The sequence below is a fragment of the Ambystoma mexicanum genome, chromosome 1p, assembly GCF_040938575.1.
Source record: "Ambystoma mexicanum isolate Mex_15411 chromosome 1p, UKY_AmexF1_1, whole genome shotgun sequence".
In the NCBI taxonomy this organism is placed as follows: domain Eukaryota; kingdom Metazoa; phylum Chordata; class Amphibia; order Caudata; family Ambystomatidae; genus Ambystoma; species Ambystoma mexicanum.
Window position 1 is genome coordinate 218,117,409 of NC_090921.1, and position 26,031 is coordinate 218,143,439.

The window sequence follows — 26,031 nt, forward strand, 5'->3', positions numbered from 1 at the left end:
GACATGCAATGTGAGAGTCCTCATCTTCAGAAAAGGGTTCGGAAACAGTTCCAATATATGTCCAGTCTGTAAAAAATGACCAAACACGAGTCTAAACATGTGTGGCTCTCCATTCCAAAAAACTAAAAACTAATTAGTTGGAGGAAAAAAGGGGGTGCAATATCTTACCAGCCTTCAGCCTGTATAACAGATGAGTCAGGAGATACTAGGCCATCGAGGGATGGTTCACCACCAAGTGGACTGTGAGCCACAATCCAAAAAGGACTATGGAAAGAAAAAAGGTATAGATTAAACCACTACCCTAGGAAAACTAGTAAATGCATCAGTGATGAAGCCAAGGGGCAGATCACGGAGAGTGCGGAGCGAAATGCATATTGACTATGACTAAAAACATTTCCCCAGGTCTGCATGCAGCTCTAGGCATATGGTTGCTGGTGAGCGCTGTCCCGCATTTATATCGGAGTGCCCCTGCATATAGCGCCCATTCGGTGGAGGAAAAGCGGGGGAGTGCGTTTTTGTGCTCCGTTTGCAGATATCTAGTGCGTGCCAGATGTGATCATCACTCTGCTTCGGGATCGGGGTTGCATCGTGATAAGAACGAGCCTGACGATCAAGCACTAATTGTACCGATAAACCTACATGGTGAAAGAGTTAAAAGAATATACCTGGTGCAGCTCATGCAGAGTCCTGCGGCCAGCAGAGACGAATGAACGTCCTCTCGTCCTCAGTGTAGCTGAGCAGCGTAGGTCACCATGGAGACGGTAGGATTATATGGCAGTGGCCAATTTGATCTGTCTATGCGGCAAAGCATGACTAAGCACCATTAGGAATGGGTGTTAGTGGTGGTTCCTGGTATGTACCGACATCCGGGAACAATTTAGAGGCATATTTACATCATGGTGCTAATTGTAGTTCGAAAGGTATATGTTGTCAGTATAGATGTCATGGTAACCCGCAGCGAGTGCACGTCCAATGCTAACATGGTTGGCTAACCGTCATGTTGTCTGGTAAGGGCACTGTACGAAGAACATTAACAAAATTACTGATGACGTATGTTGCGGCAGAAGGTGTACCTGACGCGAATTACGATTTATTAAAACTCACAGACGTATCACATTGGTGTGAGTGTGGAATAAGCCTGGAATTGTTATCGTTAGACTCATCATTAGAACCATTAGTACCCTCTGGTAGAGAACCATTGTTTAGTATTTTCCCCTTTAGGCCAGTTTTGAGTAGTATATTACTGAAGTAAACACTATCCACATTATTAGACTGCTACCTTTGTATGCATTTGCAATTTGCTTATAGATTGACATGCTTGCATATAGTGCTTGCCATTAGGAGAGAAACATGCTAGACTCTTTGCCATTTGCAATAGAATAACACTTGCACATATTTGAAGTGCCATGATTGTGCTTTAGAGACACAGTATATTTGCAGCATGACAGAGAATGATTTGCTATGTATTTATGTTTGCATTAGAAATAGCGTTTAGGCTGAGAGAAACTTATTGTTTGCACTAGAAGAGAATGAATTAGGCTTGGAAATGACACACACAGGCATATTTTAAATGACAGGAAGAGCCATTTAGTACACATGTATGCTTTGTAGAGACACATTTAGAGACTGTCATGTATGTATGTATGTTGAGTATGCACTTAGAATGAGTTTGCATTATGTTAGCGCTTGCATTGCGAGAGAAATTGTAAAGGCTAGGAAGCATTTAACACGAGGCCTATGAGACAGAAGTTTTTTTGCACTGGGCTCAGCGCGAAGATTGTTATGGAACACTGAAAGATAAGAAGTCACCCTTGTCCAAGTAGAGATGGCCTAGGCTTATCAGCATCAGCATGGCTGGTGTTCGTGGAGACAACACAAGGGTGGGGGCTGTGCCAGGAGCGACATGGGGAGAGAGAAGCGAAGCCTTTTTCACACAAGGAGTTGCTTTGAAAACGGGGACTAAAAGAGCATTTCGTAATGCAGACAGAGTCAACAGTGGAAGTGCATGGAGAAATGGGGAAATAGATGGTATTTTGCACTGCAGACACAGATGGCCATGAAAGAAGATATGAGGTCCAATGTCACTTTCACACTTTTTGACACAGAAGATATGAGGTCCAATGTCACTTTCACACTTTTTGACACAGGACATGCCTTGAAAGTACACGCAAGCAGACTGGCAGGCATTGTTAAATGCTGACATGAAGGGAGAGACATCCTTAGTAGAGAATGTTTAAAGTAACCATAGAGATCTGTGCGTCATTGGAGACTATAACCAAGGGGGAGAGGAGAGACCATTAGAGTTGCGGAGTTGTTGGTTGCTGAAGGGGAGTTCGAGAGAGTTGCTGAAGGAGTTGGCTGGTGTTAGTTACTGAGAGAGATGGTGCAAGACGAGATGCGATGAGAGAGAGAGGTGCCTTGGTGCAGCAGACTGATAAGGCCTTGATGAGATCGATCTGGCAGAGGGAGAGCTTGGCAGTTGGCAGTTACCAGAATTGAGGCCTGCCACTGACTGGCTGATTGCAGAGTCGTGCATAGAGGCAAAGACAGAGCTGGAAACACATGCAAAATGGGAAGTATGGTTTTGGCCTACACTAAACTGATAGATTAGAACAGACACACACATACACAAAGAGCTTTGGGTGAAGGGGAAATCAGACAGGGATTGTTTAGAGTGAGAGTGTGAAGATGGTGTGGATTGGTGTGGATTTGCCCATGAAGGTGATGGATGCTGACCTTTGCATTTAGACTGCATTAGACATTACAGGCTTGCATTAGAAACCTGTAAGGCTTATAAATATTGCATGGTAGATTTGCTTTGCACCAGAAGTATAAAAGGTGCAAATTAGACATAGCATTAGGATTGCCTGCATTGTTATGCTTTGCATTCTGTGTGATCATAAATAAATGTATTTCGTTGTTAGAATTGAATTGATTCATGTGTTATCTTTGTGTTGTGTCTTATGTTATTCTGTTGTTAGAAGTAATCTAGGAGTAACACAGTGCACATAGGGCCAGAGATACAAATGCAGAAAAGGGGGGGGGGGTATAGTGATCCATAACCCCCTAGGGGATTGTCAAAGATTGTCTGAGACCGGAGCATGCTTGCCAGGGGGGGAGGGTGGGGACAAGGCGATGGTTAGGGATTTGTTTTTTTCAGACTAACATGAGCTGTATGAATGCAAGTCATGTGAAATACAGACAGATGGTCCAATAAAGGTTACAATAGATGACACCAAGAAAAACAAACCTGATTGGGTGGAGAAACTCATTCATATGCAGATTCAATATGGTCATAAGGTAATGTAGATCTAGGCACATGGATTGGCACATTGTAAATCAAGGTATCCAGTAAGTGTCTGGTAATAAATCATGCAGGCCAGAAAATGACAAATCATCAAGCAATATAGCGAAACACACTTGGTGTGGTGACGTTGCTAAAACACAAATGTCATGTTCAATAAATGAAAAATAGCGACAGTTATTCACATACGAGTCAAATACAACATCAGGTTCATTTACAATAGATGATAGAAAACCAATCTTGGTGGGTGAACCCATTTACAAGTAGGTAAGAAAGTAGTCATAGGAGCTTGGGGTAATGCTTATCCAAGCACATGGATTGACCCCTTGAATCAAAAATCAATTAAGTGTCTAGTCCTAAAGGGAAGTGACAGACAAGCAGGCCGTGCAGAGAAACCCACATAGTGTAATAATGTTGCTTAATCACACTGCATATCATGATCATAAATGGTGTATATGCTGGTAGTGCATACTCTGCGCAACTCAGAGGAGGCTGTAGTGACGGGCCTGTTTTACATGAAGTGTTTCCACTGAACAGTGACATTGAGTCCGTCTTTCACAGCGTTTAACCTGTGAATCCATTTTTGTTCAAGTTGTGTCAGTGTCCTATCTGTGTCTCCTCCCCTTCTGGTGGAAGACAGCTTTCGTAGGATGAACCACTTGAGATCCATGTTACTGTGGTTCTTTTGATTGTAATGTTCGACGAGGAGTTTCTCGGGTACTTTATGCTTAATGCATGATCGATGCTCCGAGATTCTTGTCTTTATTGCCCTCATTGTTTTTCCAACATATAACAAGCCACACGGGCACTCGATAACATAGATGACTTGTTTGGTGTTGCAGTTTGTATGATCCTTTAGGACCCAGGTGATGTTCTTATGTTTGAAGACCTTCTTGGTTTCTGTGAATTGTAATACTAGACATTGTCCACATCAGTAATGGCCTTGTACAGTTGGTTAGTTCCACAATGTGGTCTGCGAGTTCACAGGTTCGACAAAAGTGTGGACTAAAGATTCTTTGAGATTCTGGTTCTTCTTGAATGCAAAGAGTGGTGTTTTATTCAAGGTACCGGCATTCTTTATGAGATACCAATGTTTTTTGATCGTATTCCTCACAAGGTTGCTTAATGGACTGTATGTGGTCACACATACAAGTCTGTCTAGATCTTTCTGTGCTTTCTTGGTTAAGCACAAATCCCAGTCTGTGTTTGCTGCATGTTTTTGTGCATTTTTTTGTGTTTTCTTTGGGTACCCTCTTTGGAGTAGACGTTCTTGTAAATCAAAGGCGTGTTTGTTGTAAGTGTCCCCATCAGTACAGTTTCCTCTGACCCATAAAAATTGGCCGTACGGTAGGTTGTATTTTTGGCCTTCCGGATGGTAACTTCCAAAGTGCAGAAGTGTGTTGCGATCTGTTGGCTTCCGGTACAGTTCTGTCTTAAGGGAATTGCCTGACCTGAAGATGTGTAAAAGCCCAAAAAATAAATAAAATCGATGCAGTGATGGTCCCGCTGCATTGTGAGATGTATGTGCTGGTTGCACTGGTAGAGCCATAGTTGGCATGCGGTCAGATCTTGTTGGTTACTGTGCCATATGAGCAAAATTTCATCAATATATTGTTTCCATATAACAATGTTCTTTCTGTAGGGATTCAGTTGAGCAGTGATGTAGTCAGTTTCATATTGTGCCATATATATATATATATATATATATATATATAAAGGTTCACGATTTTCGGGGGGAAGGTGGCCCCCATGCTGACCCTTTTTATCTGTTTGTACAGATGATTACGAAACAGGAAAAAGTTCTCTGACATTGCAAGTCTGACGCATTCCAATATGAAGTTGGTGGGAGTCGAATTAGTGTCTGCTCATTGATCGAGGCATGTCTTAAGGGCTTCCAGACCCTCTTGTTGAGGTACAGAGATGTAGATGGCCTCCATGTCCATTGTTGCTAAAATATAGTCTTCTTCCATGATGATGTTGATCAGCATGAGGATGGTGTCAGTGCTGTCTTTGAGAAAAGAGGCCATCTGGGCTACACGTGGTTCAAAAAGTAGTCTTTGTAGAGGGACAATGGTTCAAAAATGGAATCACAAGCCGACACAAAGTGTCATTACAAAGAACCACAGTAACATGGATCTCAGGTGGTTTGTCTCACAAAAGCTGTCCCCCACCAGAAGGGGAGGAGACACAGATAGGACCCTGACACAACTTGAACAATGTCCAGACTTTTTTTACATTGCATGACATACACGATATGGAAAATAAAGCTCTAATGATATTCTTTTGGCTTTATTTATTTATTTATTGGGCATTTGTTAGACACCTAAACAACAAAATTGTGTTTCCAGGCACCACAAGGCAAAGTGGGGAGGGGGCACAGGAGTATATAATAATGGCAAAAGAAAACAGTAAATATACATTTGTGGCCCTACTAGGCCTTTCGGCATTCGGACGTGCAAGTGCAGTGAGAGAAGTGCAGGAGATGGGAGGGGCCGGGGGGGAACGAGTGCTGGTGAGGGCCTGGGAGGGAAGTGCCAAGTGGAGGGTGATTCCCAAGGTAGCTATGAATGAGAGCGGTGATGGACCAGAAGAGCAACTCACAAGTGTATGGGTGACAGACAAGTGGGCTCAAGCCATGCATGGCACCATGAGTCAGTCCTAAATTTTCACTTTACCTGCTGGTACTAGTACACTCATAATAATGGGACGAACACACAATCCAGTGCCATCATTCACCGGGAAGAACCAGGACTGGCTCACAATGTCATGTTTGCTTTCGTGCTATGGGGTCAGTTTGAAAGCCTGGTGGTTGAACTACATTTTGCAGCATGCACACACCTCCCAGAAAGAATAAAAAGATTTTTTAAGTGGAAATCACACAAGTCTACTTGCGTTCAGTTTAAGTATTTAAAAAGCTGACTCGAGTGAGAACTAGAGTTCTATGGGGACAAAACGCTGGACACAGATTCTCTCTCTTGGCCTGCAGCAATCCAAATTAAGACATGATTGTTTTTCCTGTTTTACGATTGTTGTAATCCAAGTGCAGTAGCACGGGGGCTGGGAATATGCAAAGGTGCACACAAATGTTTTTGAGCAAAATTACTTCACATATATGGCTTTTTCTTTAGTTGCCAAAAGTTGGAATCACCCATAAGGAATTCTGTTAAGTCTGCAAAACCTCACTCATACTCATACACTCATTAAATAAACTACAGTGTTTACCTGATATATAGCCCACCCCTCAGATTTAATTATCCTTGATCTTGCCCATTACAACAACCAATCCACAAGGTCAAAGAGCCAGCACCTCCTCAAACCTCTCCTCCCTCTTCAACCTCTCTCTTTCACCAGCTCTGTAGACAGATTACAACAAGAGCTACCGTGATACCATACAAAAAAGCATGCCATTCCCAACAACCTCTTATTCTACAGACATGCTTCTCTTCTGCCCCATCATTCCAAAATCCTTGAAAGTTGTTTTCAATCAATATCCCAATGGAGCAGAGAGGGGCCATCGAGATCTATGGTAATCCGGTTCCTTTAAAGGGATCAGAACATTGCTTAACATCTTTTTGATAAACCTACTTAAAGCTAAGACCGAACGCAATAAGGGACAAAAAGTATACCTAGCTTTTATCGATTTGTCAAAAGCATTTAATTCAATCAGAAGAGCTAAACTATGGACAAAACTAGTGAATTAGCGATGCCCGGGAGAAATATTGGAACACATTAAGGACCTCCATCGTGACACGTCAATGAAAATCAAGCTAGACAAATCAGGTCAACTGACAGACGCCATATCAATAAAAGTAGGCCTAAAGCAAGGATGCCCGTTAGCCCCAGAACTCTTTAACTTGTTCCTGTGAGACATAGAAGGAGCCTTGCTGCAAATCCGAGCCTTTCCACCTAAAATCTCTGATACTCCCATTTGGAGTTTATTATATGCATGTGATATCGTGATCGACCAGACCCCTATCGGGTTACAGCGGCAACATGAGGCCCTCCAAACATATTTGGACTCCAACTATTTAACAATCAATCCTGCAAAATCCCGGATCATGAGACTTGGAGCATCTAACGGTGGGTGAGGTAAGAAGAGGCCAACCTGGTCACTGAAAGGGGAAAAGATCTCCGAAGTCAACGCATTTACATACTTAGGTTTATGTGTAAATACCAAAAGGAGCGAAGCAGATTTAATCGATTTAATGCGAAAAAAGGCATAAAATATAGCAGCACAATGAAAGTGCCTGTTAAAAAGGTATTGTCAGTTTTCATTAACTCCACTAGTAACATTTTACTGAATGAAAGGTGCTCTGATCCTGACTTACGGTGCTGAGACGTCTTTCTTGCTAGTTGATGACATATGGCCGCGCATAGAAGGCATTTTCTGGAAATCAGTGTTGGGGAAAGTAACCCAATTCAAATTGTCAGAAGACAGCTTGCTCCGGCCTCACTCAAAGCTATTGCAACGTGGAAATCAATCTCCCTATATCGTAAATGCCTGGAAGATGAAAAAAATCAATGAAAGACCCTAGTGAAAAAATATTAAATGCGTGACAAGATATTTGTGAAGTTATCAAAGACCTGAACAAGTCAGACAAATTATTGTTGAGAGATCCCGGCAAAATAAAGAAATAATATGCCAATGATTGGAATGAAACAAACGAGGCGATTTACAAGTACAAACACCGAGAAGACTTCTGGTTTGGAGCACGGAAGCTGAATGTACTACCAGCATATGTAAGAATCTTTGCAAACTGGTTCCTCAGATCCCAATATATGCGTTTTCGATTTAACATTTTTCCAACGAGACAAGTTTTAAGCAAGAGGAACAGGCAGTCCAGAGATACTACATGCAGATTATGCCAGAAAAAAACTTGAGGAATCACTAAAACATTTAGTGCTGATTTTTCCAGCATTAAGAGCAGAAAGAGATCTCTTTCTGGGAGAAGCCATGTCAAGCTATCGAGCAAGGTCGGTCGACGACTGGTGGACGATCCTAGTAGAAGGAGAGAAAACACACATCTGCCTGTCCCTGACTAAATTCTTGCTGTCAATTTTTGCAAAAATAGTCGAACAGGTGTTAAGTAGAGAATTACATCAACTCGTAGACGGGCCCCATTACTCCGATAACGGAGACTGACAAAACAATGCTGCACTCGTGAAATCTCCAACTGCAAATGAACGCAAGAACTTTTATATGCATATGCACTTTTAACAGAATTTATTTCTTCTCTGTTTTCATTGCTTTTTTTATATTGTGAATCTATTGGCTAAAGGTTTTCTAAGTTGTAAACCGTTTTTAACCAATTAAAATAAAAAATAAATGTAAAAAATACATCAAGGAACACGCCTTATGTGACCCTCTCCAATCTGGTTTTCAAAGTTAAAACTCAACTGAATATGCGCTCACCCATGTCTTGAACTCCAACCATTATGTATCACTCTCACCTGGCCTCTTTCTACTCAATCTCTGTTGCCTTACACAGTGTGGATCATCCCTTCCTCCTCTAAATTCTCTCTATTCTTGCCTTCAAGAACAGCATATTCAACTGGGTAGCTTGTATCTCTCTAATAGTTCCTTGTGCATCTCTTTATATGTTAACACCTCTTCCCCACCCCCGCCCGTAGCAAGGAGTGTCCCTTAGGGATCAGTCCTGGGCCTCCTTCTATTCACCCTCTCCACCACCTCCTTTAGTATACTCATATCATCCTTGGGTTTCACTGCCACCTATTAACTGGTGATAACCAGATATTTTTCTTTCTGTCTTCTGTATGGCTTTTTAATACCAAATACTCTTGTCAATGCTAAATACTACAATAATAAACTGTGATATAGTTTTAACAGGAAAGTGAAATAATGTATTACTACAGTGATCAGTGAGGCCTGTGGCCTGGGGCATGGGAATTCACTATTTCTTATTATAGGGAATTTATTGAAAACAGACCTAGCTTCGGGAAGCAAGAGAGCAGTTTACAAGTCACAGGGGAAAGCACACTGTGAGGGAAGGAGATTGTAAAGGATCAATATAAGGGGGTGGGATTCTAACAATGGGTGAGTTGGGGGGCAGGTAATTTGGCGGCAAGGGATAAACAGGCAACCAGGGGAAGAAAAAGGGAGGAGCAGATTGCGCATTCTCAGGCGAGGTGGGAAGTGGAGAGTGCGTGAACCTAGGTGTTAGGGAGTAGCCATTCCTTGAAGAGGAGGGTCTCCAGCTCCCTCCTGAAATGTAGACACGAGGGGGTGAGTCTGGTGCTCATGGGGAGGCCCAAGCTACTCCTCACTGATGAGGCCCAACAAGGCCGAAACATGTCTGGGGATGCTTGTGATCGCATGAAGAAGTGATGTGACCAAGCAGTTCGGGCTGGACTGCCCCTTTTGGGGTGGGACCAAGACTGATTTGCATATGGTCTTTCCCCTTCTGTAATGGCTTGGCAGGCGAAGAACGATGGTCTGGAGGGTTGCCCAGAGCAATGCCAGAAGTTAAGATTCATTCTAAACCTTCCAGCAATCACCTCTTTGTTTTTGCGATGGGGAGGAGGATCCAGAATCTGGGGCATAGGCTGAGATGACCTGTCTTTTGGTTTGTTGCTTTCTGCTCCAGCGGAGTTCAAGTCTCTGCATATTCTTGCTTCTGATGGATCGTAAGCCACCAGAGTTGTTGAGCTTCTCAGCGAGGTAACTTGGGCACTTGAGGGTGGTGGCCTTGTAGAAGATGCAGTAGGATTTCAAGGTGATACATGCTTGCAGCAAGAGCCAGTGCAGTTTGATTAAGGTCAGTGTGATGTGGTTGTATGTAAAGAGAACTTTGATGAGTAGCACTGTAGCATGCAGACCAAATCTCAGGGGTGCCAGGGTGTTCACTGGAAAGCCTGTGTAAAGTATTCTGCTAGCAACATTTATTTTACTATCCTGTACACTGGCATAGATGCCCCACCCACTTCCCAATCTGTGAGTGGGTGGGATTTGGGAATGCCTGCTAGACCCAAGGATTGCCACCTGGCACACATTTATTTTAGCTGAAATTTCATTTTCCTCCCTTCTACTATCATCCAGGACATGTTGGCTGCTCCCATGGGCAAGATACCACTAGCAGCTTTGTTCCCTCCAACCCCCGTCAATATGTGAGGACACAAGCCAACTCATTGCTACTCATTATATTAACTTCAGAAGGATGAAAAGGCTTTGTCGGTAAAGATACAATGGTTGCCGTGCACTGTTGCACTGATCTCTGCAGCTGGTACACCAACCAACCGAAGTAACGTACTAATTACAGTCAAATGATCTATTGTACAGGTTTACCTAATGAAATATAAGCGAAAAAGTTAAGGTAGTAAATGAACAAATTTAATTTGGGAGGGATGAACAGAGTAAAACGAGATCAAAGTTTGGAATTAATCATTACTACTACTGATTTCTGGAGAGCCTTCCATGCAATCATTTGTAGCCCAGCTGGGGCAATATAGAAGATTAGCCATATGCAGATTAGTCGTGGTGCTGCCACCAGAAGGTTCAGCCCGAACTGCTAGGCCATGCTCCTTGATTATTGGAAGACATGTAATCCCCACCTTGTTTTGGGCCATATGCTCTAGCGGTTTGAAAACAATAGAATGGCGGACTGCTCTCAGAAATAGCTTTTGTTAGGATTGATTCAAAGCCTTCCTTCCATCACAATTTTGTTTTAGAGTGCCGCTGTAATTGCGAGCCTGGAGACTTAGACTTGCTTTGTTTGATATGCCTAGGGACACAAGCTGAACCTCAGTGATTAGGCTGATCATGCCTGGGGTTGTGTTATTATGCAGAGGGTCCGTGGCAGGGGTGGCTGGTCCATAATGCACAAGGGGGTGTCGACCCATCAGGTCTTGTCCTCCTCTTGGCCATTATGGAGCAGCCAGCCCAGTGAAACACTGAGCGCTCCCTTAGCTGCTTTTACCAGTTGGGGGAGTGCTCCTGTGCTCTCTGAAATGTCAAAGGGAATCATGGTTTTCCCTTGACAGTTACCGTTCCCCAGCCTTGTAAGCTCGATGAGCCATGCAAGGCTGGGGATGTTTTGCGTACCCAGTCTTGCACAGGTCATTGAAAAGGCTGTCTGGGGAACTGCATGTCTGTATGTGCAAGGGGGTGCTCCTGCACCTCCTCGCACATAAAGACGGAGCAGGCTGAAGTGGGATGTCTGCTCACCCACGCTCGAGCCCCTACACACAAACGCAGGAACCAGGAACCTTCCCGATTCATGTTCATGTTAGCAGGGGATGGAGAGAAAATGTCAGGACCTGCGGCAGAAGGTAAGTTTGTTTATATCCATGTATTTAGTATTTAAATTATGTGTCTTCATGCAGGCATGCTTGTGTTATGTGAATGTACAATGACGTATGCTTGTGTGAATGAGAGAGTGCTTGCTGTATGTATGGTGTGTAAATATGATTGCTTTTATGTATTATTTCAATGTGTATGAATGGCTGTATGCTGGTGTTAGGAGTTAGTGCATGATGATGGGTGCTCGTGTGAATGAGAGAGCGCTTGCTGTGTGAATGTGTGTGTGCTGTTTCATGGAGCTGATTTTGGCGCATGGGCGGGCAGTGGAGGTTTGGACAACAAAGGCATTTTAAAAATGCCTAAGTTATACAATCCCCCTCCCCACCAGCAAAAATCAGCTCTCCTTCTCAGTTGTTGTGGGGCTCAGGGAACATCTCTCATATATGTCTAGTACACAATACCATGCCTGCCCCCCGAAGGGGTGAGGAGGCATGATATTTTTTACTGGACATCTACGATAGACGTCCAGTAAAATAAAATACCAGTCCCACTGCCTAGACCCCAGTACCTGGCATACGCACATAACCACATTCATTGAGTGTGTGTGTGTGAGGAGCTGGAGATCCAGGAGACAGGCAGGGTATTTTTTTCATTGGCAATGGCATTACTTCCATTGCCCTCCAGCGCCTCACATACATACAATCACTTTCATTGTGTGAGGCATTGGGGCCCAGGAGGCAGGCATGGCATGTTTTACTGGGTATGCCCAGAAAAGAATGCCAGCTCAGTCCGCTGGGATTCCTAGCGCCTCACATGCAATGTGATGTCTAACACCTAAGCCCACCAGCACCTCGCATGTACATATAATTGATTATCTGTGCATGTGAGGCGCTGGAGGGCAATGGAAGTAATGCCATTTATTAAGGGGCATATTAATGGGATAGATGTCCAGTAAAAATTGCCATGACTGGGCCCCCCAGCACGTCACACACACACACACACACAATTAATGTGTGCCTGTGAGTTGCTCGGCGCCTCAGTGGGTGGGCATGGCAGTCTTTACTGGGGATTTATGCCCAGTACAATAATGCCATAGCTGTACCCTGGGATCCCAGCGCCTGATGAGCATCTCACCCGTTTCCCCCAGAACCTCGCGCTCACATATAATTACATTCATCATTAATGTGATTATGTCTCAGTCCAATGCGCTCCATGGAGCAGGCATGGCATGTTTTACTTGGCATGGTTGATAAAGCAAGCCTGATGAGTGTTATTACGAAGCTAGGCTGGCATTTCAATGCAACCAGTCTAGCTATTTCCTATTGTGGTATGACATTTTGTATTCAGCATCTTTGATAAAGCACGCATGATAAGTGTTTATATGTAGCTAGACTGGCATTTCAATGCAGCCAGTCTAGCCATTTCATATTTTGGCATGGCATTTTGTATTGGGCATCTTTGATGAAGCACGCATGATAATTGTTTTAGCGTGACTGACATTTTAGTGCAGCCAGTTTGGACATGTTTTCATAATGCAGCATGCATTTTGAATCGTAAAGCCACCCGAGTATGTTCTTACATGGGGATACTGCCATATATTGACAAACATTGACATGTTGGGAAATCTATGGGCACAGTCAGTGTGAAAATGTTTTATACTGGCACATATTGTGGTAAAAGACATCATGAAAATTTGTTGGAGAAATGGTCCTGTGCACTGTTGGTGACTAGCATCTATTGGATTTTTCCATGAGTTGCCCTACAAAACCCAATTGCAAGCTGATTTTGTTTTTTAGCCAATTTTTCTAAATGTGCACTAAAATGCACCATTTTAAACCATTATTTAAACAAAATTCTAGGGGGGGGGCAGCCGAATCCCCTCGATTGGTGCAGGCTCCCACACTACTCTCAGTCTCTAACATTTCTGGGACAAATATTTACACCCCTCCACTTAAAAAAGTCACCAGCCAGTGGCCCGTGGACTGGAAGTTTGCGTCAGGAGAAAAGTTGCTCTTCTGTGATGGCGCCCAAATAATTACAGTATAGACGCTGCCCAGAGAGATGACATTGGTAATGATTGATTTAAAACATTTCATTGATCACTTTTTATTTTTGGTGAAAAGTGGAAACTCATTAAGAAACATTAGACTTAGCCAGTGTGTTGCCTATTGGCACGCAGCTGGGATGTCACTTCCTATGATATTCCACCACTGATATCACTTTCCATGGCAGCACCGAGGTCAAAAGTTGCATCATAAGGATGGACACTCCCAGTAGTTTTAAAAGTTGGCACCCCTGACAAGTAGAATTCTCAGGAATAAGGCTGGGCTCACGTTGATGAACAGGCTTTCTGCTCGCCCTGGTGTGTGCCGCTGATACTACTGTGGAAGCATCAACCTCATCACAAATCCTTCTTGACGCTGCATCCCTCAGCATTGAAGGAATCCTCGTGCCTCACTTTCCGTGATGGATTTACTTTCTGTTCTATTTGCCATTATTCCTCACTGTCCTCAATGTACACATTCGTAGGAGCGAGTATATTATGGTACAAGTCTGTTTGTTGCGTAACTCAAGATTTGAACACCTCTGCCTCTGTCCTATTTCCTACAATCCACCTGCCCTTACCCTAACCCAGTGGTCTTCAAACCTTTTTGGCTTGGGCCCCCTGAGCAAAATCTGGGCAGGCCGCCCCTCCCCCCAAAATGCCAAATGGACAATAAGTACAAATGGCTATGAACTATTGCGCGCCGTCACTGCACCCTGCTCCCAGTATAGTCCCTGGACTCCACCACCTTCTCCCATCACAGTCTCTGGACACCCTCATCCCACTCCTAGCCCAGTCCTTGAGCTGTCCCCCACACCACCCCACCACAGATCCTGGGCTCTCACCACCCTGCTGCCACCAGAATCTAGATAGGAAGAAATGTAGTGTAATGATAGCCGTATGCAGGTAAATGGTACCATTACACATGATATCCATTGCAAGCTTGAGACCAGATTTGTTTGTATTATTTTTGGAGTCTAGAATAGATTAAGACTGTGGGTGCGCAACCCCCTGGACATGAGGCTGTGGCCCCACAGGGGGTTGCACCCCACAGTTTGAATAACCGGTTCTATGTCCAAAGGTTGCGCACAAATGCGATTGCATGACAAAAGGTTGCAATCCCGCGGGTGCAACCTTTTGTGCGCCAAACTGTCCCCGTCCACGTCATCTCTCACTCTGCCAGTCGGAGTGCTGCTAGAAGCCCGGGTCACAGCACAGTGCACTTTTGTGTGCGACCTTTTGTGCCCCGGGCTTCCGGGGAAACGGCACACAGTGGTTTACCCTGTGCTAGACTGGCACTGGTCTTTCTACTGATTTCCTCTCTGCAATTCCATCTCTTACAGTCCTTTAACCTATATCTTTCTAGTGTCTTGTGAATACGTCTCATTGGCCTTTAAATGTCCCCTATGGGTAAACTGCATTCCGTTTTTACCCAGGGTATTAATTAGCAGTGCGATTAAGATTACTTACATCCTTATAAAGAAGGTAGCTGAAAAAAATAATAAAGAGACCAGTACCCCATTAGAATGCCCAGACGAAAAAAAGCAGAGGAGAAAATGCTGAAAGTAACCATAAACAAAGTAGTGGCCAAGAAAAGCGTTAGAGGAGTTACCCTTTTAGTAGATTATCTTCCAAGCTGTTTGTGACCTTCCTGTAGCCTCCTGCTGTGTGGTACACCAAGGAGTCGCATGTAAGGTTGGAAGGTCTAACACAGACCCATGTTTCTCCACTTCTGGGGTCCCTATATTGACAGACGGGCTGGTCAGTAATGTTCAGATTGCACTCGGTTGTCTCTGCCATCCCATTCCTCTGGAAGTGTCCAAAAAAGTAGACTTTGTCCGGTCGGGAGTCCCTGGCTTTCCTAATGATCTGGACAGCCTCACTGGAGTGAATGAGACGGATGGATATTTCCACCTTGCCCGCCCACAGTAGCTGAAAGGAGACCGTGTACGTTCCATTCCGGTGGTCCCTCACCAATCCAGTCACCCCTGCCTTCAGACTGGGGGAATGGAGCTTGGCTCTGAAGAAGTCTCCACCGTAGGACTTGGGTCGTTTCTGGTGATTCATGGCAGTGAGGAACACTTCCAGCTTCTCGCCTACAAAGTAGTTGACTTTGGGTTGCAGGATGCGGTACTCGCAGTTCTTTGGACTTGTTGATGAGGCCAAGGTCGGATTACCTTTTGGCTCCGGCCATGTTATCAGCTCCTGTAGGGCCCTCACTTCCTCTGCTTCTGTTGTTGCGTTTGTGAAGAAAAGAGTTAGAGACATGGCATGCCCCAGCTCGGGTGTATCTGCACTAAGAGTTGGATAAAAAGGCAGGGGTTCCTCTTTTGTTCTCCAGAGTTTTATCATAACCTGGTGAGGGAAATGAGACACAATTGAGATATTAGACAAATTAGTAAAAAGGCACTGACAACATTAAGCTATTCACACACCGATTCATCACTACCGTTTCTACCAATCACATTCAAACCCACCTATAGACGTTGACTGATAACTGCTGGACCCCTATGCATGCAAGATCCATAAAACCGCCCGTACCCTCCCTGGATAGTAAGGTGGACTACACAGGTTACAAGTGTTGGCAATAAAAGGCCGTAGGATTTTATTGTTACAGATATGGTTATCGAAACATAACAATAATCGCATATCCTTATATCATCATACTTTTGGGAACCGGGTCCTGAGGTAGCCCCCTCTGGCCCATGCCGCCTTCTTGTCCCACGACTTGGTGTGGGCACCGTACAGTGTCTTGTTTTTCTCTTCCTTTGTTCTTCTCCCTTCTTTTATATGGTGGAAGGGTTTTGGGAAAAGAAGAAAGAGGTGGAAGACACCGAGTTACAGTGAACTTCCTGACTGTTTGGGTCCCCGTTCAGGGTCGACAAACAGTTTGTGTTTTGTGAGCGCTGTGCAGCTCTTTTTAGAAGACCCAGGGGTAGCCTGGTGCTTTGAAGTGTGGCTCTGGGGGCTGGACCCAACCCCCAGGCCGGCAGTAGTCGACTGTCTGGCCCCCGGGGATTGGGGGCAGGCATTGTGTTCTCTCTGCCTGACTGCTAGTTTCCTCTGGGTGCTTAGCGCCCTGTTGCTTTGTAGAAGGGTGAGGTGTGTTCACACCTCACCCTTCCCTTGTTTTGGAGTGGGAGAGACTGCGTGTCTCTGTGTGTGATGAGTAGAGGGGTCAGGCATGGGGAAGGAGCAGCCCCTCTCCTGGGCCTGCCGGATGGTACCAGCAGTTACCGTGCCTCGCTTTGTGAGGCCCTGCAGCATTGCCCAGAACACATGGCCTTACTTAATTTCTTTAATATACAGTTGTTGACAGGTTTCAAATGGCAGCTGGTGAATATTTGGACTGGAGGGGCTTAATTTTTCCCACTAAAGAACACAATTGACCAAGTGTAGCAAGAGAGCGCCAACCTCAGTGGACGGGGATCCCCACAAAGAGATTTTTTTTAATAATGGTTAAGAATGGCGCATTTACAAGAACACTATTTGTAAAATATTGTTTAAGCAGCAGGGGTCAAGCCCTAAAACAAAAAGTGGGGGACTCATAAAATACGCAATGGGATGTAACGTCACCAGAAATTAGCACATCAATGTGAAATATGCTCATTTCATTCCATTGGTTTTGCCTAACCATACAAGACGAATCATAAAATCAAGACACAAAAAATCAAGAGGATATTTTCATCTAATAGTGTTTTGAAATCATTGAAAGGTGTGCAGGTATTAGAATCAATACCAATGATTATTGTTTCCATACGTCAATACTGGCTCAGGAGGATAGTTCAGCGGCAACATGCTCACCTTGGAAACAAGACGTGACGGAGCAACACAGGTTCAATCCCAAGTTCCGCACTAAGAAACCTCTGGGTATTAAGCGTGTTATAAATAACCTATCATATCATAGTTTTCCCTAGATCATGCAGTTCCGAAATGTGAAATGTTACCCTTAGTTGTGTGATATTTCTCATCATGTTAAATGGTGCAGTGGTGAAGTAACCAGCCTGCACACCTGCACTGCACGGTCGAGTCCCAACGTCAGTGTAAATTCAAAAAGGCGGTCAATGGTCCTCATTTTATAAATGGCTCTACAATAAATGGTGGACGGCATTAGCCCTCTCAAAAGTGGGTGGACGCCGTCCACCTGCGTGTACCCTCGACTCGAGCCCTGGTAAGGGGCCATACAATTCACAATCGGTTCTGTGTGGTCACACATGAAAAACATTCATAGATGCTAGGTCACTAACCATCCACAGAAGCATGCCCAACACAGTTTTCATGATGCCGTCGTCCACAATATATGCCAGCACTGTCACCATAACATGCTTCATGTTTGCTTAGTGGTTATCCCCAATATATGCCAGTATTATGCCACTGTAAGAAGATATTTTATTGCTGGCTGTGCACATATATGCCAGTACTACAACGATAAGAGCACACGTTGGCTGTGCTAAGCAATGCCATTAGTGGCTCTGTAAAAACAAATTCGTGTTGGTGGTGCCAAATAATCCCAGTATTGTCACTGTAAGAAGATAATGGGCCTCATTACTAGTCCGGCGGTAACCGAGGCGGTAAAACCACCTGGTTACCGCCGGACTCGTATTACCATTCCGCCTCGGTGATTCCCGGAATTACCGGGGCATTACAACCCCGGTTTTCCGGGAATCACGGAGGCGGAATGGTGTTAATCCCATTCCCATTGAGGCTCAATGGGAATGGGGATAATGGAAACACCGGCAGCATCTCGTAATGCTGCCAGTGTTTCCTCGTCCGCCTGCAGGCGGGCGGTGTTAAACCCGCCAGGTCAAACCTGGTGGGAACATCACCTCCCGCATGCAGGAGTCGGGATCAGGCGGTCCGGAAACAACGGTGGCGGCGGGTTTACCGCCACCGTTATTACCGGACCGCCTGATTTGTAATGAGGCCCAATGTTAGTTTGGTTGTACCCATGTATGGGAGTATTGCCACAGTAAGAAAAAACTCAGGTTGTCATTGCCAATTTATCGCAGTACTGCCACTTTAAGATCATACCTATGACGGCTTTGTCAAATAATGCCAGGACTGTCACATTAATAACACCCTTGTGGTAGCTGCACATAACAATGCCAAGACTGGCACTTTAAGAACACAATTGTGTTGGCTTTGCCTATAATACCAGTATTGCCACTCTAAGAATACACTTGTGGAGGCTATTCCCAATAATGCTAGTGTTATCACTTTTAGAACACATTGGTGCAGGATGTCCCCAACAATGCAGTTTTTCCACTGTATCACACCCATGTTCATTTTGCCCAATGATGCTATGTTGCCTCTGTAAGAAGACTTAACGGATGGCCCAGCCCATGCAAGGGGCACTAGAGGGACAGACAGCAGAGCGGGCTGCCCCTCTGGCCCCCTACGTCTGGCTCGCCTCCACTCCCCTGAGGGAGGCTGAAGGGACATGCCCACATGGTCCAGCTGGAACGAGCTGGTCTCGGGGAGGCACTTAAATACTCCGGTTTGCAAGAGTTGCCATTCTTTGCAGCTTGGAAGCAACAGCCACCCTCACTCCTTGCAGAGTGTGAGGGCAAGGAGCTTGGCGGGTTGATAAGGTAGCACTTTTTTCGAGCCTGTCTGGACTGTTTACAGGTACAAATTGTTGCGTGGGAGAGCTGCATGAACTAACAAACATTTTATTTCAAATAGGTAGTGTTTGCTGTGTTTCTAATATTTTTTCTTTCCACAGGGAGAGTTACAAGGGCGTCTAGCCGAGTAGAAGTCATGCTGCAGAGGCTTCTGCGAGCATTACCCGTTGGCTGCACGAGCCAGGATGAGGTTCTATGGGCACGGACACCCTTGCAGTGGCCCGGGGTTATTAGCAGTATGTTTTTTTTATTTTTATTGTTTTACCTGCTATTAATCAACTTTACAATTTTTAATACAGAATAGAAAATACAATCAATTAACAAATAAACATGAACTTTGTCTAAAAAACTAAAATACAAAATCTTAATTCTGCAAAATTATAAAATGTGTAATACAAAAATATAAATCAGTATAACACATCATTAGGCATTACAATTATAATAAACAATCATTCGTTTAACAACAGAGTATAAATTCCGCCCCTGGATAACCATATTGTTAAAAAAAATAGCTGATTTCATCATTAATGCATACGATGAGATAAATGTAGTATTCATTTAGTACAATCTGAAAACCTGCATTCACTATTCAACCAATTTCAGAGCATGGAGAAACCCAATTATTCCGATTCTCAGTCGTGTGAGAAAACCGCTGTGGATCATGAGCCATAAAAGCTCAGAGTCCACATCTCTGTATTCCTTTACAGTGTCTTTTAAATATTTTATCCTTAAATCAAGTAATGTAGAACACTCGACCAACAGATGCTGTAGCATCTCTTTTTTAGAGGGCAGCTTGCAAAACCCGCAAACATTTTCAATTGGAACTATCAACTTATGTCTCAAAAGTAGCACTTTGGTCGGCCGCAAGTTAAAGCGCACTCGCATAAATTCAATCCTATGTTGTACAGCAGGATATTTAAGAAAGTAGGCCTCAGATTTGCTATATTTCTTACACTGAAGGGATTTTCTGAGAAATCACAGTTTGACACCAATCCCACTGGAAAAGTTTTGTTTTTACCTTCATTGGATTTTCAATCATCATCAATAGGTTAACCTCTATAACTGCCATGATCTGAACAACCAGTCTTCGCCACTTGGAAATACACCCATCTTTGGAGCTGAACACATAGTTAGCATATGCCAACAACTGAAGTTGATTGTAGTGCCAGCAAGCATTTTCTAAAGAGAGCACGAATTTGCCACAAATAACAACCATATAGTGAGATAAAACCCGCTTGTGTCTCATCCAGACAGTTGGAACACAGTTGGGTCATTTTAATATTCGACGCCAAAATGTACCTTCCAGCAAAGTGCATACAGCAAGATTGGAGTTAGTTTCTGTAGGAAATAGGTAATTGCAGGTGTGGTGGAAAATGTCCCATACTTGGTCTGGCTGATTGTGGTTTATGATAATCCTGAGTTTAGCTTGTTTTTTTAAAATATCCATATAGTGTCTCTCATCCTGATTGCCAATGTTAATACCCAAATAAATAACTAGATACACATTCTAACTCTTGTCTCTCTAAGAACCATTTATTAGATTTAGAATTCAACTTTTGCTTTATGTTACATTGCATGATCCTGGTTTTACTTAGGTTTATGCTAAAGTAGTTTTCGCTGACATATTCTGCCAAAGCATTCAGAAGCCTTTGAAGTCCTTGTGGAGTTTTGGATAGAATGATCAAATCATCAGCATACAAAAAGTATGTGATGATTTTATTTGCTAGCTTAGGTGAGTCAGTGATGTTCTGAAAACCGTTCCCAATATCTGAAATAAAAAAGTTATGAAATAAAAAGTTAAATAAAGCAGAGGCAAGGATACTCCCCTGTTGTAACCCTCTGTACGTATTAATTGGTGGTGTTAAAGTCCCGTCTAATGATAGCCTCACTTAAATGGTGTTTTGAAAGTGTATGTCTTTGATTAGAGATACTAAGTATGCAGGACAGCCTTGTCGGAACAATTTCAGAATTAGGAGTTCCCTTGAAACCGAAGGTGGCTTTCAGGTCAACAAAAACTAAATAGAGTGGTTGTTTGATTGCCGCATGATGTGTCAGTATTGAATTAAGAGTGAACAAATTAACAGAAGTGCCCAAACCCGGGATAAAGCCTGTTTTAAATGAATCATATTGAAGGTGATTAGTTGTCCATTCAATAAAGTGTTGTAGAATGAATCTAGAAAATATTTTACCAGGTGTGTCCAGGAGGATGATCGGTCTATAGTTCGTAGCACAAGATCGATCGCCCTTCTTAAATATTGGGACTATAACAGAACGTAGCCAGGAGTCTGGTACATTACAAGATTCACTAACTTGCACAAAGACATTGTACAAGATCTTGGCTCATAATGCTGGGTGGGTTTTAAACATATTATTGTTTAACCCATCTGGGCCTGGAGCTCTCAAACTACTACTAGCTTTCTTGATATAATACAATACATCAGCCTCACAGATTCGTAGACCATGGTAACATGAGGGTCCAATAGGTAAGTTAATATCAGAGGCAGATGGGGAAGCTTATAGTGTTGTATAATGTTGCAGGCAATCAGAGTCACTCACCCTATTTATTTGAACAGAGGACTGTGTAGAATGGTTAGCATTATTAATAAGCGCCCAGATTTGGGCTGTGTTTTTGTCTCTAATGGCAAGCAACATTGCTTCTCCATCTGATTGCTGTAATTGAAGTTGGTGGGACCATATCCAATTTCTGTACTTGCACTTCAAACGCTAGAATACACCTTGTTTCATGTCAAAAAGATGGCTTTCTCGTTTGAACATCAAACTTGTGTCTCAATTTAAAATGAGAATGTGTGGATGATAGATGCACAGTCTGATAGAGATTTAAATATGTTGTGTATGGCTCTTTAGGCCACTTCTCTATAGAGTCTATTCAATTTTGGTATTGAAGGATTTTAATGTTTGTTCTGTTCACCGAAATCTTGTACGTGCATTTTTCACTGTGACAATTTGGTAATATTTCTGGGCCTCCAAATTGGGAGGCTTTCCACTGAATGATAGATTAAAGTCAGTGTTTCGTGATCACTTTGGGAGCACTTTACTATTTTAAATGCAGTCGCTTTGTGAAAGGTGTTTCTATCCAAAAATATGTAGTCAATTATAGAATGACTTTGACCACGTTGCCATGTGTTCTGCGGTGGTATGTCGTCCTTGAAGGATACATTGCACATTACAAGATTATGTTCGTACATTAAAGTTAAGCATCTTTCATTTATACATTTCATTAAATGTTTCTGAGGTGATAACAAGTGCAAATTCAGATCTCCCACTATTATAATGTGTGTAATGTCTGCAGCTTCAATAGAGCGGTTCAGCAAATGCTCTAGATCTGAAAATGTTTTATCTGCTAAACCTATTGGGTTTCAGTAGAGGTTAATAAGTGCGATAGTTTTGGTGGGGGTGGGATGGGCGGTGGCAGGGCCTTGGCGGGAGGGATGCAAGACACATGGGATCCCCCTTGATGGTTGACCACACTCAGCACCTTGACAGACCGCAAAACGGGCAGTTGTCTCTGATGACCTGGAATGTGAATGGGCTGGGCTCAGGCATTAAGCAGAGGTTGGTACTGCAGTACCTCAACAGACATTCCCCAGACTTGCCCTTCCTTATGGAGACCCATTTGGTAGGGACTGAATGTGGGTTCTTCAGGAGGTCCAACTATCCCCAGTCATACCAGGCCGGATTTTCAAGGTGCGCCAGAGGCGCAATGATACTTGTCTACTCTCACAGGGGCTCTCCTGCAGGACTTACAATCAGTAATATGGGAGGAAAGGGCAGCAGTGTGGGCCCTGGGTGGGGACTTCAACGAAGTAATGGAGGTGGCCATGGATAGGTCACACAAGGGGGACACCACCCGGGTGGGCCAAACGGTGCTCCATAGATTCACTAACGCCACAGGGCTATTAGATACCTGGAGGATCATACATGGGAACGAGTTGGGGTTCTCGTTCTATTCTCACGCGCATAAAACAATGTCTAGATTAGACTACATTCTTATCCCCCAGAGCTCATCCCACAGACTTGTATCTGCAACCCTTCTGGCCAGAGGTATCTCGGACCATTCCTCCTTGTTTGTGACCCTAAAGAGTAAACGAAAGAAGCCGGATGCCGCCTGGCGCTCGAATACATATTATCTAGGGTTCCCGGAAATTGCAGAAGGGCTGACGAACAAATCCAACAAATATTTCGACCTTAATGATGGACCTGTGAACTGCCCAATTACGCTCTGGGAGGCGTATAAATCCGTTTTACGGGGGAAGGGAGGGAAGCTTTTTCCCTGGTGATCACCCACCGGCGGAACCACACTCGGGAGCTTACAGAGGCAGAGAGACAGGTGGCCGACAGGGAGGCACAGTTTTTTAAATCTGGCACTGTGACCTCAAAGGAGGCTCTGGAAACGGTGCAAGAAAACCTAAGAAATCTGGCCCTAGAAAACGCTCGGACCACCCATTGGTCGGTTCAAAGCCAGATCTATGAGTGGGGGGACAGGGCGGGGAGAACACTAGCTTGGTTGGAGAGGCGGGAACAACGGAAAGGATATGTCCAGGCGATTCAATTGCCAAATGGGGGCCGGTTGACGGAGGATTCCGATATAGCAGATGCCTTTGCTGGCTACTATGACCAGCTTTACTCTTCCCCGGGTGGGAGCCCTGTGCCTGACCATTCAAACTTCTTAGACACGATTGTGCTTTCGCGGCTTAGCCCGCAACAAAAAGAAGCTCTTGACTTTGAACTCACAGAGGACGAAGTACAAGCCGCGCACCAGGAAGACTCTGGGACCCAACGGGTACCCGGTGGAAGCCTGGAGACGTATGGGCGGAGCGCTGATTACACACATGTACCGTATGTTCCTCCAGAGCAGAGACGCGGGCGTCCTTCCCCCGGATCTCAGGGAGTCCTGTATTGTGGTGTTACCCAAGCCAGACCGACCCCCAAAGCAGTGTGCTTCATATCGGCCTATTTCACTGATAAACGGGGAGGCCAAAATCCTTGCCCAGGCCCTAGCGAACAGGTTACTAGCGGGAGTCTCTGGTCCACCCAGACCAGTGCGGGTTCATGCCGAATAAGTCCACCCGCATGAATCTACACAGACTCCAATTCGCGCTAGACTGTGCCCAGATCAGATCCGCTGGCAGTGCTGGCGGTCGATTTTGAGAAAGCATTTGAGACGGTGGGGTGGGATGCTTTATGGGAGATCCTAGAACGAATGAATTTCGCGCAGGGCTTCATTTCATGGGTCAAGCTTCTATACAAATCCCCCATAGCGAGAGTTAGGGTAAATGGTAAACTGTCCAAAGCATTTCCATTGCGATGAGGAACAAGACAAGGCTAACCTCTCTCTCCCCTGGTGTTCCTTCTCGCTATAGAGCCACTTGCGATCAGGCTCAGAGCGGATAAAGATTGGTCGGGAATTGTCTGGCCCGGGGGTGGGGAGGACCGGGTTTCATTATATGCCTTTGATCTCCTGGTTTACCTTAGTAAACCAATGTCCTCATGCCCGGTGGTGTCCCGGATCCTTAGGGAGTACCAGCATTTCTCTGGCCTCAGGGTGAATACACAAAAAAACAAGTGTTCTTTCCAATTCAACGGGGGGGCGGTCGCGATTCCCGACCCCTGCCCATGCCCTGTTTCTATCCGCGGCTTCAAATATCTAGGAATACAGATCAATTCCTCGCTAGAAGACTTCCTCCAACTGAATCTACAGCCTGTCCTGGATAGGCTTGCTTCGGACATTCCCCACTGGCAATCTTTACCACTGTCCCTGGTGGGCAGGGCGGCACTATTCAAAATGTTATCACTCCCGAGACTTCTATATGTCATACAAAACACCCCACTGCCCGTTCCCCCTGGGATCTTTGCAGCAATAGGCAGGCATATAAGGACTCTCCTATGGAAGAGGAAACAGCCCAGAATCGCTCTTAAGACACTGCAACGGTCATGCTGGGAGGGAGGGTTGGGCGTGCCATGCATCCGCACATACTACTTATCTGCACAGGCGGGGGTGGTGAATGACTGGTTGCACGGGAATCCCGAACTCCCACACATAAAGAGGGAACTATTGGCTGTGCACACTAGAACCCCCCTCCAGGTCCTGTACGCTCCCTGGGACAAAACAGCCAAAACCCCACGCATGACACTTCATATCCGTTGTACTTGGGAAGATGCACAAACACATTGGCTGGGGCTCTAGACCCACACTGGCCCAGCCAATATGGCACAACGCATATCTACCTGAAATACAAAAAATGGAGCCTTTGGGGGATTGGGAGAAGCGCGGGATACACACACTGGATCAGGTAATTCAGGGGGTTCGACACCCTTAGAGAGCGCTTTGATTTGAGGCTTGGGGAACATTTTAGGTACTTGCAACTTGCACATGCCATACACGCTCAGTTCTCAGACTTGGGAGAGGTTCCGCCTTGCTACCCGCTAGAAGCTAATGTGCTTGCGGAGTGTATTCCCTCTAGGGTCACTTCCACGCTGTAGCAGGCATTAAATGCATTTGGCACTAAAGAACTTACTACACTGAAAGGGAAATGGGAAAGGGACATAGACAAGCTGGAGCAGGAGGAATGGGTGGAGGCCCTGATGTTCCCTCGCGAAATAGGTATAGATGCGAAATTACGCTTGATCCAGCTCAAGATATTGCACCGAGCCTACTACTCCCGAACCAAGTTGGCTAAATGGGGTGGAACGACCGCAAACTATTGCCTTAGATGTAAGCTCGAAAAGGGAACTTTTTTCCACATGATTTGGGAGTGTTATGTGGTGCTGAACTTTTAGAGGG

The 26,031-nt window shown here is 44.6% G+C and overlaps 1 protein-coding gene across 1 annotated transcript in view; it reads right to left on the minus strand.

Annotated features, from left to right (window-relative positions):
- LOC138568003 (NXPE family member 3-like) overlaps positions 1–26,031 on the minus strand; it is a 540,599-nt gene that overhangs the window by 323,537 nt on the left and 191,031 nt on the right. The window contains exon 2 of the mRNA XM_069646413.1: positions 15,218–15,960. Coding sequence (XP_069502514.1) covers positions 15,218–15,960 — 743 coding nt within the window. The remainder of the gene's footprint in view (positions 1–15,217; positions 15,961–26,031) is intronic.